General features: G+C 38.2%; 1 protein-coding gene across 2 annotated transcripts in view; it reads right to left on the bottom strand.

The window, feature by feature from the left end:
* Positions 1-15,774, bottom strand: part of LOC136858527 (tRNA (34-2'-O)-methyltransferase regulator WDR6) — a 274,003-nt gene that overhangs the window by 152,691 nt on the left and 105,538 nt on the right. For both annotated transcript variants that reach the window (XM_068225586.1, XM_068225585.1), the window contains exons 7-8: positions 8,805-9,123; positions 8,548-8,700 (exon numbers count right to left, since the gene is read on the bottom strand). In XM_068225586.1, the coding sequence (XP_068081687.1) occupies positions 8,548-8,700; positions 8,805-9,123 (472 nt within the window). The remainder of the gene's footprint in view (positions 1-8,547; positions 8,701-8,804; positions 9,124-15,774) is intronic.

Here is a 15,774-nt window from a genome sequence, read left to right as displayed (position 1 = left end):
TAAATGAAAAGAGATTAAACATTCTTCATAATGTTTCGTATTTTGCTGAAAAAGCAATTTATCGCTGTAATATCCACTTATAGCATTACTTTGCAATAATAGTACTGACCTTAAAGGGTTGTACTTATGACGAGATAATGAAGAATGAAACAAGGGCCAAAAAAAATCATGCATTTTATTTTCATTGTGTTTATTGTGGCTGCGATATTTTCACGCCCTTACATATAGGATATGTTAAATACTGCATGTTAGGAAGTTTTTCTGTATTTCAATGTTGAAATATTCAAGTGCATGAAATATGGCACAGCAAGAATCCAGCCCAGTATAGGCTATATAGTATTTCAGATATGTCTGAATAGAATATCTTCTCCTTTTGTGGAATGATCAAAATACAAACAACTGAAATGAAGACAGTGAATGGCCAAAACTAGAACCTAAATTCTTCTGGTTTCGGAGGATTCAGATTCATGTCCTGAGAAGGTTTGTCATCTTCAACATGATTCTATATAGCATTTTCAGCTTAAAATCAAACTATGTTTGAAAATCATACCTATCTGTAGAGGCACCTAATTTTGCAAAGTGCAAATTTGCAAAAGTTTTGTGAAATAAATTTTACAAATATGGCTTAAAACACAAAACTACTGAATTTACCTTTAAGCAAAGTTGCAAAAATAATTAACAAAATTATGTGGAGTCCCAATATTTGAAGTTAACAGCAGAGATTTGGGACGAGTTGTGGCAATTAAATTCGATATTTGATGCCATGACTGATTTCACACCCCTTTGATATATATCAAAAGCTAAGATATGTCATATCGAGTATTGCTAAATTCACTTCCTGTGAAACGAGCTATTCATCAATGTGTGACGGAAGGACAGGGCATTGCCTGTTGGAAATTGCTGCTAATCAGTGCATTTAATTTCATATTTTGTGTTTTATTTTTCTCCCGTAGTTTATTAAAATGGTAGTGACAGTTTTTGATCAAGAAAAAGAATTTTCTTCGGAAGGATTTTCGTGTTTGATGAAACTAAAAAGATACTGATGTGCAAATACTGCAACGTGCGAACTGAGTAGCAGAGCTTTACACAAGAAGAGCAAGGAAAAAGCGCTAACGAAAACAGGCATCAGAAGACAGTTACTCTCACAGACGCTAGTGCAGCAGCAAAACGAGCAAAAAATGATGAAGAATTCATTCATCTGCAACTCGAGCTTTCATCAAGGCCAATATTTCATTGCAGAAAGTTGATATGAAGCTGAGAGAGTGGATCAGGTTCATGAAACTCTGCGCATTTTTGGTCGGGAAGAGATATGAGGTTACGTTTTTCTAATAAACTTGTGTGCTTATGCTAATTTTCTTGTTTAAAGGTATTTAGGTTTAGATAATGTATGCTATATCACTCATTTATTTTAAAATATAAATTTAATCAATTCATTCAAATTTTGTTAAATACCACAAAATACTAGGCCTGTTGATATTTTTAAGGTGCTGGAGACTATCCACAGCTGGAAGACTGTGGAAAGGTTTCGTACGTCAAATCATAGAGGAGGAGCAAGAAAAGGAAATATTAATAGAAGCTGTGAAATATCAGAGTACATGAATTAATAGCATCTTACAACATCCTGAGTAATGCTCAACAAGAAAGATAGCTAGGCAATGACTTCTTTTTAAACTTAATGTTCAAATCAGTTGTGATGGAACGACTGATAAAAAGAAAGGGGCAATATGTGTTCATGGTTCTGATAGAAGTGCTTAGTAGTGGTGGTGGTACAGTTTAGAAATTATCTGTGGGGAGGAGTGAAACTTATTGCAAATACCAACACTACCAAGTTTTTACAAGCAATTATGAGTGTAATTCACACACTTGAAATTCAGTACCAAAATGTAGTTTCAATAATTCCAGATTCAGCATGCTACATAGGCAAGTGTATAAATGCAGTTTGGGTTTTAATCTCAGAAGGGTTAGTACAAATGCAGTGCTGTGCTGGTAAACTAAATATGGTGGGCAGTGTGTGGGACGTGGAACTAAAGTTGCTTGAACCATTGTGTTGTACAAGCAAGACACATCTTCCTTAATACAAGAAAGAGAAAGCTTGCATATATTCAATTTTTAAATCATAAATTGAAGACGAATCTACTAAAGCTAAACTTTTCCCTAATCCTGTCACCACCAGGTGGAATTCATGGTTTAAAAGTGTTGAGTAACTTGGAGAATTATCTGCATGATACAGTAGATTTTGTTGAAACCGTTGAAGACAAGTTCTTGCTATGAACAAGCTATCTCTCTTGTTGAGTATTGCTCAAAATGTTGTAACTTGGTGCTCACAGAGAGATCCAAGATGCCATTAATTCATGTACTGTACTTAAATGCAGTCGAATCTCAATATCTCGAACCTCCATTACTCAAATTCTCAGTATCTTGAAGGAACTTAAATTTCCCAGCTGTTTGTCCTATTCTTCACATATATTTATTATTCCATTACTCAAAATTCAGTTTCACGAATTTCTCAAAGCAAACAATTCTTCCCTTGAAGCAAAAAATACTCCAACTTGAATTTTATGCAACATTAACTGTGCAATATGGCATTTCTGGTTTGTGAGGAACTGTTAACACATAAAGAAAGGTTTACAGTGACGCTGGGACCTAATATGACGGGAATCGAAAAACTGAAACTTCCAGTAATCGGAAAATCGGTGAACCCTTGCTGTTTCTCGGGTGGGAATTAAATACCAGTCACGTACAAAAGCAACTCCCAAAGTCGCAGAGGATAAGCTCCATTTACGAATCTCATCTGTGTGGTATTGACAATAAGTTTCAATGTGAAGGGAGGAAAGTTTAACAGTAACAAACACCGGGCGAGTTGGCCGTGCGCGTAGAGGCGCGCGGCTGTGAGCTTGCATCCGGCAGATAGTAGGTTCGAATCCCACTATCGGCAGCCCTGAAAATGGTTTTCCGTGGTTTCCCATTTTCACACCAGGCAAATGCTGGGGCTGTACCTTAATTAAGGCCACGGCCGCTTCCTTCCAACTCCTAGACCTTTCCTATCCCATCGTCGCCACAAGACCTATCTGTGTCGGCGCGACGTAAAGCCCCTAGCAAAAAAAAAAAAACAGTAACAAACAGACAAGACTAACAGATTTTTTCCAAAGGTGTTAACCAGGGTATGTTTCTTGTTTGACTACTGTATGTTACTATAATAAGAGTTACAATTAAAGTGATGCCGTAATAAAAGTGTGTGTTTGTATATTTTTAATAAAATACTGTTAAAAATAATGTATCCAGTACAAGTCCGTAGATACATATGGTTCAGTTACAGCTATACGTGCTCAAAAACAGTATTCTCTATATCTCAAAATTTCGATAACTTCAAATTAAATTTAGCTCCAGAGGTGATTTGGGATATCAAGGTTCTACCGTATACGCGTAGTGACCTTCAAAAAAGGATGCATATTTTTTCAAGACAACTTTGGATGGACTTCCAAACTACTAAAGCAAATGCAGGGACATTTAAAATCTTTGTTCCAAACTGTAGGTAGACCAAGCATGATAAAGCTGAACAACTTAATGGAGTTTGACACAGGAAAAATAGTCATTTCATCTCTCAGTAAACTCGTTGATCTAAGAAGCATAATGAAAGGTGATTTAGAAAATGATGAAGTCTCTCACCTAATAAAAGAAATTCACATCCTACAAGAACTTTCACCATTAGAATATCATGAACCATACACATGTAACCGTACGTATGTACGATCCCCGAGTTTTTAGGTTAGAAAATTTTCGTATATAGTTTGTAATGTTAAAATCATGTAATTTTGTTTATTTACAATGTAAAAACGTAATATTATAAGAATGTGTAGTTAGGGAATATTGCATATGTGCATCATTATATTTTGTATAAATTTCCGTTTGGGTAAGAGTTTGTAAATATGGCCTAGCCGTAAGGATTGTGTAAATGGGAATACAGCGACTATATCGGGAAGGACGGTTGAGGTCAGTTGTGTGTGTTGCAACTAAGTGGCTTGGAAACACGGGGTACGGCAGGTTGTATCGGTTGAAGAATTGGAGTGGATCAATGTGGACATACATGAGTGGACGTTCTATGTCACATCAAATACTCGACAGCCAATGCGAGGGCTTTGTTTTGAGCGAGGTTTGGGTTGACTGAGTGACGCGGGAAGAAGTGCCTGTGAGAGCGTTGCTACCAGTAAACTATTCAGGATGCTATAACCACGTGTAGCAAGCCTATATAAGTGTGTACGCGTGTGCGGCGAGTGATTCTCATTCTGATTCTGATATTTATTCTGATTCTGACTCTGATGCTGATTCTGTGTGTTTCTCATTTGTACCGGTCTGCGGGAGCTACGTATTTGCGTAGTTTGCTATGCGATCTGCTATTGTTCGTGAGTATCTGTTACGGAGTGAACATGGTATAATCACAACGACTTACCGGCTTTGCAGTGGACTTTCTGTAAAAGAAAGTGTTTGTTTGTAACTTGTCAGCCGAGTATGCAGCTTCAGTTGATGGAGAATTTTGCTGTTTGCTTGCCTCCGGACATGTAACACTTTCTGTCCAGCCGGCAATTGGAAAGGATTCAAGACGTCGACGAAGAAGTGTAAATAAGGTTAGGGATGCTCTTCGTAAAGAAGGTTGCATCCATATGTAGAGAAATAGTCGTCGTACTTTTCTCTACCAGATTAGGATTCACGGTAACAGTGGAGTGCAGTGGGGCTCTTACCTGGAGGTATGTTAAAAGTATAAATGATATTTTATTTTATTGGTGATTTTAGTGATTTGTAATTTGCCTTTGTAGACGGCAAACACGAGTTGGTCTCGTTAAATGATATTTTATTTTATTGGTGATTTTAGTGGTTTGTAATTGGGCTTTGTAAACGACAAACGAGTAAATCTCGTGAAGATATGATTTTGTTGGGTAGTATTGTGTATATTTGCTCTATGTAAACGGCAAGCACTAAGTGGGTTGCATAAGTGTTGATTTTTGTTGGTATTTGTCACATATTAGTTCTTATTCTGGGAGTAAAGTCATAGAATCAAACTTAAAGTGAGTCTTTTGTCAGTGGAGTAAGGCTGAACCTGGTATGTTACCCAAATTTAATTTCAGGGGTTATATAGCAACAGGTAAGGTTATAAAGTAAGTCTGGAGCCTCGTCAGCCTGATGACCGTCGCCTTGGGAGAGGGAGTGGCTCGTTGCTCTACATAATTAAATATTCCTGCAATTGTTTTGCAGGTGGCGCCCATCATCCTTGTTATTTACACTTATTTGAGTCAACGTTTATCTGTTCAGTATTTCAATAGCTTGCAGTAGTTGCACACAGTGTTAAGGGATGTACTTGATAGTTCATGTAGAACAGGTCAAGATATTGATTGACGTGATTGCTGTTCTTCCATAATGGGCATTGTATGGAAGCTGCACTAAATGCTTTATGGATCCCAGTCAGTAATGTTAACAGTGAGAGGTCATTTTCAATGTACTGTAATATATTGTCTGACAGGAGAAAAGCTCTGACTCCCAGTAATATGCTATCTCTGTTTTCTTCAGATTGATGTGGCGCATAATGTATAGGCTAGTCCCGACTTCTTGTAATGGCAGGACAACATTTTTACAAACATCCATGGTTTGTTATGTGTTTCTAGTAGAAGTATAACTATCATATTTCTTGTACAAATATTGAACCGTATCACATCACGGTCCAATGGAATTGATATAACACTGTGGGCTATTTTGAATTAAATGCCAAGGATCGAATGTAAGAACACTGGGTGGCCGTGAGCATAAACGTATCAAAAACGTAGCAAGCAGGGTGCAGCGTTTTCTCTCAGCTGAACCAAAGCAGGATACCGTAATTTTACTTGTTGTAGACCCTGTCATCGGCGTGGGCATGCTGGCAGCTGACAAAGAGAGCGTGGAATCTGAAATCAAGGTATCCCCTAACACAAAATATCCAGGTCTGAAATCATTTGAATTCAATCCTGCATATAAGTTACAGAGCCATATCCCACAGATCTATGATGAGGACAATTCCCATTGACATTTATGGAGCTGATTAAGCCTTTGTAACCCAGTAACTGGGCCTGTTTTGTTTAATTATGATGTATTTGAAATATCCGTTACAGTGTAGCTGGCCGCACACAAAGGGAGCTTCTTGTTAGCTGGGGAATCATTATTAGGCGCGTTGATCTCCTCAGTTCATAAAAGGGAAAGCGTGAGTACAACCCCGCTCCAATGTGTCACAGATATTCGTACTGTATGTATCGTTCGAGATAGACAATAGTCTTCATCAGGCAGTGATACAAGAGAGTCTTGCCTTTTTATTTTAGCTCATTCGAACAGTGTTAACTGTTCTAAATACTGTAAATTATGCAGAGTCGTTCCGTAATACAAATTAGAGTACGGTAATCAGAGATACTGCTGAGAAGGACTGAAACGTAACCGGGAGATATCCCATAATTAGGTAGCTATTGGTTGACAGGACAAATGTAGCAAAAACAGATATCGTAAAATGTATCCTAACCTACAGTAGGTTGCGAACGTATATTTAAGATACAAGCTAAGCAGTGAAGAGTTCCGATATCAACCTGTGTAACGAGGTTCCACGCAGCTATCAATGGCACGAGAAAGAAGATGACGCATCATGGACCCAAGAGGAGTCAACCCGATGACTTCTAGATCAGTTGACAGCACCACTGTCATGTACTAGGTGCAAATATGTAGCAGCTAACAGGGCGTCGCAGGTAGCTTCTGGAGTGAAATATAAGTTTGACTAATTCATGAAATGTAGTGATCAGATTCAGATTAGGGCCATTGTAAATAGGTAGACATTAGCTGTAAATGTAAGCCAGACAGGCATTTTTTTTTTTGCTCATTATATCCAATAAATAAGTTTGAAGCCGAGTACATTTTCTTTACCCTAATTTTATTAGTGGTAGATTAGAATGGACATTGCATTAGGATTTCTTTCATCAGGTGTGTTCGAGAGAATTTCAAAAGTGTCTTTCAGACATTCAAATTTGTGCACTGTTAAGATCATCACAGTACCCTGGAAGACATTGCACCTTACGAGAATCGAAGGGAAATCTAGAGAAAATAGTAGATCAGACTGAAGTCAGGATGTGCATGATGTAGTTAGTGCCTGAATTTCAGCGGTTGTATGTGTGCAGAAGGATGTAGCTTTTTTTTTTTTTTTGCGGTGAAAGTAGTGAGGGTCCTCAAAAGACGCAGGTGAATGCCGACTCTGTGAGAGATGCAACCGAGGCATATCTGGATAAGAGGCCGTGATGAGACATGCTGATTGTGTGTAAGCCAAGATTGATGATAATACTGAGGGTGACGGTGCGAGTTATTCAGTTTGCGAGAGTGTGTACCCCAGACCATGTGTTCTAATGAGTGATGTATTTGATGGCCAAGAAGCTGAGATTTCTTTCTGCTTGGCAAGCTTATTTGCCAGGTATAGAGCAAGGTTAGTTTTGTCTCCACTGAGGACGAGGTAAGAGAAAGTGAGTCGTACACACGATCCCATTAGGAGAGGCTTATGTATGGAATGCGGGGTGCTTGGCGTGAACTACGGTTGTTTTTCATCTCCTCTGCGTCCAGCTGATCTCATGTTTGGAAACATGAAAACTGGACCAATGCTTGCGTGTTGCAATGCAACGTAATGACTACCAGACAACTCGTGGGATCGTTTCCCACTGGCTCCCATCCAGTCAAAACTGGTTCAGTTTCCGTCAGTCGAGCCAGTGTAATTTTGGAAGGGTATTTTTGTGGACCAGTCCCAAAGAAATGTATTATTATAAGTGTGTATCCAATTAACTCAGAAATTAGAATAATTAGGCCCTTATAATGTGAGTCGATCATTATTTTTCACATGTCTAAAGACGGTTCCAAATCAAAGCCTGCGGGCTAATGTTTCAGTCAGATTTATTGGGATCTCCACCATGATGACGTAAATTCATTATGTTCCATGTTATTCAGAACTCTTTTCTCGCGGGTACATGAACCGATATATTTTAATGGCCAATGGAGTTGTTTTGTAATTTTCCTTATACCTGTAAATTCAGTTTGAGCCTAGAAAGAGATATGTACTTGCTTTTATTTTGATTTGATCTTTATGCTTTTACTTAATAAACCTGCTTTTTTCTTTTTTACCCTCTACTTGTCGAGTTCTCATTCATGTAAAATGTACTCCGAACTTGTCCCAGTATTTTATTATAATTTTAGACATAATTCTTTGACTAATTTTTTTGGATACACCAGGCAGCATCTCTGCTGAGCTAGGCCAAGCAGGGACAGGGGAAGATACAATATAAAAATAAAATATGATGTTTTACTGCAGATATGCCTATCAGCTATCTTTTAGTTTAGCTTTTATTCCTAAAAAGTGGACTTTTTAAACTGACAAAATAAAATAAAAATAGCCAAAGTATACAAAAATAACTTTTTAAAAATTGCTAAATTACCCAAAAAATTTCAGAAACAGGTGCCTCTACCTATCTACCATTATATTTTAAAGTAATAGCCCATATATCTCACCTTTCTCCTCTTGCACTGCCCACAACTCCAGCTTCCCAAGTTCCCCACAAGTCAGCAGAAGCTTTGTAGAGAGCCAATGTATGGAAAATATCTTGCCATCCACAGCAGCCATATCCACAGTGACACAGAGGGCAGGCTCACAACTGACTTTCTCTTCACAAAGAAGACAATAAAAGAGATGTTATATATTAAGCTTTCCAATTAAAAACACACACAAAATTAGGAAATTACAAGGAGAAAAATGTAGTAAACAATACCTTGGAAGATGAGTATATGGCCATTCAATGTTGCTAGGGCTATATAATGTCTACAGCGTGAAAGTTCCAAAAGGCAGTAGTTGACAAGCCGGGCATCATGGAACACCTCTGACCATGTTCCCACCCCAGAGCTCTGGACCAGACAATAAAGCAAGCATCCAACATCGGTGGTTGTCACTATATTACCACTAGCCATAACTGCAACCCTCCGTGGAATGTACTCTTTTCCTTGAAAGCTGAGAGGTGCTGGTCTCAAAGCTGCATCTTTCCACTTCTTCAAAGGCCAAAGACTTATACCACCATCTCCACCACCTGTCACCTAACATATAAAAATACAGTTGCACACAATTTATAATAACTATAGCAAAATACAAATGGTGAATTTGGCCTCTGTACATTAAAATAGTTGTGTTTCTTATAATAACTATAGCAAAATAAAAATGTTGAATTTGGCTTCCGTACATTAAAATAGTTGTGTTTCTTTGCATTAACTCATTAGTGCATAGCGTCCAAAAAATCGGATGTCATAAAAAATAGAATTGTGTGATATTAATGCACGGTTTTAAGCCCATGATACTTTCTTGTGCTTCAGAAAGGCTGTAGCTAACAAGAACCAAGATTACATCATTCTTTATCCTTACCACTGATTGTTCAATCACACTTATAGCGAGCATGGCAGCAAGACAGTACAGAGTTTTGTGCAACAGTCGAGATTTTTATTTATGAATTAACAAATATTTCCAATAATTATGCCTTTGCTGGCAGGACCTAGTATTTACAGTGCACTATGTCTTCTGGTATGGGCTAGAATAAATTTGTTACTTTCATTGACCTGTCTCAGTATCATCCTTGGCTTTGACAATATGAAAGTGACTGAGGTATGAGTGATGCTAGTAATACCATTCCTTATGCAGCCAGTCCCTGTTATGAATGGTGTGAAAATATCACTCATAGGGTCGGTTGGTGCATGCATTTCAGTGGGCTTGGCAGGCTGATATGTAATAGCAACGGCTGGCTCAGTGAGGAAAGCAACGGGAAACTACCTCACTCCTCATTTCCCTAGTACGCCTCTTCAGTGACGCCTAGGCTATTTATGACAGCTATTGGCAGAGCTGCAGAGGATCAAACCAGCCTTCGGGCTGAATACCCAACATACACACATTCCAATAATTGTAAACTTTGGTATGGGTCATATTGCTGACACTCTTATGAATCTACTGACACACAAAAATGTCAATTATGTCTTATTATTGGCATGACAGAGGCATTGTCTCAGACATTTGTATTCCCTTACTAGTTTGATGGTGAGTGAAATATTCAAAGTTTTGGATGAAGAACCGACATTTGGAGAGCAGCAGCACATCAAACCTCCTGATGATGGGTGTGTAACGGTTGCTGATAATGACAGATGAGTACGAGGTAATCTAAATTGCGTTGGTATAAACCTACTTCTGAGTAAATGTGAAAGGCAAATTACTTCAACAAAATATGAAAAAGGGAAGGCTAGGTCCAGTGGTAGTCAATATATCACTGAAAGTGTACAGATGGAACTGAAAAACCAGAAAACCTTGCAAAATGAAGCTGCCATACGAAAATAGTAATACGTAAGATTGGACCAGTACCCCTGTTTCTGGTATCCCTGATACAAAATTCAAAAGCATTAGTAGGTCAAATTGTAACACAAGAGAAGCAACTCCAAAGTGGACAAGATCAGAATCTACATCTCATTTGGTGACTGACCGTTTTCCTGTCCCCCCCTCCCAGATGGTGTGCAAAATTGTGAAATTTCGCTAGACTTCTTTCTCTGCCAGTGGCTATAGGATACCTTTCCACCTTTCCAAGTGTATACAAGTGTATGAAAGTCTGAAATAATTTGGACTTGGAGGAAGTATAGTTCTCTCACTGATGCAGGTGGAACTGAATCAAACATGGGACATACAATATTCTTTGACAACTACTTTACATTTCTGAAACTGATAATACATCTGACTTTTTTTTTTTTTTGCTAGGGGCTTTACGTCGCACCGACACAGATAGGTCTTATGGCGACGATGGGATAGGAAAGGCCTAGGAGTTGGAAGGAAGCGGCCGTGGCCTTAATTACGGTACAGCCCCAGCATTTGCCTGGTGTGAAAATGGGAAACCACGGAAAACCATCTTCAGGGCTGCCAGTAGCGGGATTCGAACCTACTATCTCCCGGATGCAAGTTCACAGCCGCGCGCCTCTACGCGCACGGCCAACTCGCCCGGTACATCTGACTTCAAAGGGAATAAGTGCAACAGGAACATTTCAAGAAAACCAGACAGAGAAGTGCCTCCTTCAAAGAAAGACAGAGAGGAAAAAGAAGGGGACTAAACGACTGCATAAAATTTGGTGGTGCAAACAGATAGAGATAAGCGGTGCATCAAGGTGGTCCAGCGTAAAATAACATGCAAAGTGTCTGTACCGCAGTGAAAGCTGTCAAGTCCTATAGTGGCATCCAAAGAGTGGATCAGCTTGACCAGTTTGGACTTCACCTAAAATGCTTCTGTGAATATCCTAATCAGCAAATACATAACTGTAAATAGCGTATACAGTATTGTGATAAGTCTTCAGTGGAAATTGTAGATCTGCTTTACATTGTAAATTGGATAAGATAATCCAACTCTCTAACACTGCCTAGCTTGAAACATTATTGTGCAATATAATGCTGAGTAACTAGTGTTGTTGTACTGATCTGAGTGCATAGTGTCCGATATATCGGATGGCCTGTGTAAATAAAACTACCACTTCTACGAACTTTCTGATTGTTGGAACATGTTTCTGAAATTATTAAGAGTGGAAATGTGTAGATAAATTTAAATAAAACATTGAAAATTAACTCTATGAACTAATGGGTTAAATAGGATAAAATATAGAGTTGGGCAGAACCATGAAAGCTAAGTAAGAGAAGTATAATTTATTGGTAACTGATGATAATGTAAACTGCCATCCCCGTGGTCTAGGTGTAGTGAGCCTGTTTCTTATCCAGAGGCCCCAGTTTTGATTCCCAGTCAGTTCAGTGACTTCTACCTGGATGTGAAGGCTGGTTCAAGTTTACTCAGCCTACACAATTACAAATGCGGAACTAACTGATGGTGAAATAGCTGCCCTTGTCTAGAAAGACAAGAATAACGACCAACTGGATTTGTCACCTCGTAATCTGCAGGCCTTTGGGCTGAGCAGCGGTCACTTGGTAGGCAACGTCCGTCAGGGCTGTTGTGTCATGGGGTTTTGCTTTTTAATGATATAAACTAGCATATAAACTGATATAAACATGATGATATTTTAAAATGAGTCAATTCTCAGAAATCATTACGGAAATATCACATTAATTCCCCTGTACTTACCATCCAACAGAAACTGAACAAATTGATGCCAGAGTAGAAAAAGTACTAAAATGTAATGATCATATAAGTGGTGTGGAATAACCATAATTATATGGGGTGAGGCAAACTTAACATACTGGGGAATATTAATTCACAAGCTGTAAGTAGTTCTGTATGACAATCAGGGGCTAGGGATCTCTAGGTCAGGTATAGGAGCTTCCCCAAATGATAACGAGAGAAACTTTCCACTCAGTGCAGGCCAGATGAGGGCTTGTATCTAAAAAGATACGGTGTATTACAGTGAAAATGCAATACACAAAATAACAATGAATATTTCTCATAGAAATGTACTTTTTAAAGAAATATTTGTATTAAAAATTATTAATTAATTCTCACAAACGTTTTCCAAAGGCTGCTTGGCCATAAAAGAATATCATGGTGCAGTTGTTTATGAAGTGGCCTGAAACAGGATCCATTTCTGATAAGAAAAAGCTACATCTGAACCAGTTCTGGCTGACGAGACTTTTCAAGACATTCAGTTCAGAATGGAAATGAGACCGAAGCTGACTCGGTGGCTTGTGCAAGAATGTGGCATTGGACTACATTGTTCTATGATGTCTTAAAACACTTAAATTTCATTCAAATAAAGTACCAGCAGTTCATAAATTAACCCCTACTGATCCAGCTACATGCTATAATTTTTGTGTATTTTACAATCCAGAATTTTTTTTCCTAATAAAGCTTGGTTTCATCTAAACAGACGTGTATGCTCAGAGTACATAATATTGGGATACCAAAAATATGCATGCAATTCACGAAGTCCCAAAAAGTTTGAGGTATGGTATGTGATTAGTAAGAGACAGATAATCAATCCTGTATCTGTATTTTTATGACACAATTCATTTGAAGCGCTATGAGATTGACATTTTGCAAACATTCACTGAAATGATACTGGGAGAAGAAAAATAATACGTCAATGGAAGGTGTTCGAGAAACCTTTTATGATTACAAGTGATTACTTTCACTTTGACAGTACTGAAATTCAATTATTAAATGTTAAACAATTGATTTATTGAAGCCACCTATTCAATACTAGTAAAGTCTTTATGACTATAACATTGTCATTATTTTAAGTTTAAGTATGGTACATGTTTCGCCTGTCATTGCAGGAATCGTCAGCCATGAATTCAAACTCCAAGTCAGAGCTCTGAGTGGAAACTTACTAGGATTATCCTAAAACAATATTTTGTATATAACAATTTGCACTGGAGTACAAGAATATTAGGTCATACTGGAGTGAACAAGCTGTTCTAGTTTAAAAGTTCAAATGTGGCATGAAACATAAGTTCACATCCAATGGATATAATATTAGCTGTCAACTCCCATGTGCCGGTAATGAGAACGGCAAGATACGAGTGGGATTTAAAACATCTGTACATTTTTACAGTCTATTAGGAGATTAACTTGTACTAGAACTATTCTTAATTATTTTTTTTTTAAACACTTATATATACTACAACATATGGTACAATTTGGAAATGAACTTGCTGATCCCGTCATAAAGCTTCAATGGGATGTCCTAATCATTTCCACGTCATACGGGGATAATACAAAAGATCAACACACATAATGCAACATAAACATTAGGTGATTAAAACTTGTAGTGCTCATAAATGAAATTCCATGTTGTCATGTGGATCTGTTTACTGTTGTGTGCTCATGTTTACACTGTTCCATGCGTCCAGCTTAATGGTAAATGGTTAGCGTGCTTGGCCTTTGGTCACAGGAGTCCCTGGGTCGATTCCTGGCAGGGTTGGGAATTTTAACCATAATTGGTTAATTCCCCCGACACGGGGACTGGGTTTATGTATTGTTTTCATCATCATTTCACCCTCCTCACGATGCGCAGGTCGCCTACGGGAGTCAAATCAAAAGACCTGCACCAGGCCTCTCCAGAGGCCACACACCATTATTACTGTTCCATGTTGGCAGTATTTTGCTGCATTTTAACACTGGAATAAAAAAATTCCAAGTTTTTCTTAATGTGGTGTTCCTTTCACGTAAGAGCACAGGAAGATTATGTCTATTCCAATGAGTTACAACAGTTTAACAGACACTGTAATTCTTCTTCTTCTTCTTCTTCTTCTTCTTCTTCTTCTTCTTCTTCTTCTTCTTCTTCTTTTATGACCACATAGGATCACTTTAGTCAGTCCGTCGTTCAGGTCTCTTTGAAGGGATTGTTCGGGCTTTGCGGTCCTCCCAGTACTTCTTCAGACGCTCTGATCTTCGTGCCCTTTCCTCAGTTGAAAATGTGCGTGTTGTTGGTTTGTTTTGTGTAAGGGTAAAGCAGAGGTTTGTATTCTTGAGTTTTGTATTCAATTTTATCTTATTTGTGGTGTCTTCTGTTGTAAGGCCTATTTCCTTCAGATCCTCTCTTACTTCTCTGATCCATTTACATCCTGTTGTGGTATTTTTTGAGACGAGATTGTGTTGTATTAGTTGTTTCAGAAGTCTCGAGTCCTGCATCCTCGTGATATGTCCAAAGAATCCCAGTCTCCTCTTACACATAGTATCTGTAATGGGTTGTAGCTCTTTGTACACGACTTTGTTAGGTATTAACCGCCACTGTCCATCTTTCTGGTATTTTTTGTTGATGCAGGTTCTTCCAATCCTCCTTTCAATTTTCTGAAGTCTGTCAGTCTTTGATTGTTTATTCAGGTAAAAGAGTGTTTCTGCTGCATATGTAGCTTCCAGTTTTATAACTGTGTTGTAGTGTTTTATTTTTATATTTATTGATAGACATTTCTTTTTGTAGATATCCCATGTTAATTTTTGTGCTTTAGCTAATCTATTTGTTCTTACTTGGAATGAGATTTTTTCATTCAAGTTATGTGTTAATACTTCTCCAAGATATTTAACCCCTCAGCGCCGACCTCTATACGTGGTATAGACCCTCCTTTCTTCCGTAGCCGCCGACCGCTATACGTGGTATAGACCCATACATGGTTTCGCATTTACGGCTATAGCGCGAAGAGTTTTGGAGTTATGGATATGCAAGTTATTTTGTTTTCAAGAACACATTTTCGGATTTATCAGTGTTGTAAACAAGAACTGAAAATCGTTAAAATGTAGTTATTTTTGCACGGATAATTATTTGTCAAGTAAGTCTGAGCACTAATCTCTGCTTTTTTTTAAAGTCTGTTTGCTTCATTCTTTCCCACAGAATAAAATAAAGAAATGATGATCTGAGAAGTTTGTCTTTCCGCGCGATGTTCTTTGCTCTAATTTTACATTAAGAGAGCGGTTTATTTATATTTTGTCTTTATTTCTCGGCTTGTAATATTTTCGTAACTCTCCGCAAGCGCTTTGTGTAGGCATCAGTTAGTGCTGCTTTCTGTCATACGATACGAGAACCAGTTGTTCATGGTATATATCTCGTTTGAAAGACGAAGTCTCGACCTTTTATCTGAAATATGTATCGAGTTGGTTTGTTATTCCCCTCATTCAGTTTCGTCCTGCTACTTTCGGTCTCACTGCAGCTTCGTCAGTCCGTGTGACGCGCCGCGCTCAATGGCTAGCTCCAGCCGTGGTTTGACTGATAGTAACGTGCTTGAAATATTGT

Source organism: Anabrus simplex, chromosome 1 (assembly GCF_040414725.1).
Source record: "Anabrus simplex isolate iqAnaSimp1 chromosome 1, ASM4041472v1, whole genome shotgun sequence".
Lineage (NCBI taxonomy): Eukaryota > Metazoa > Arthropoda > Insecta > Orthoptera > Tettigoniidae > Anabrus > Anabrus simplex.
This window is presented reverse-complemented; position numbering and strand designations above follow the sequence as displayed.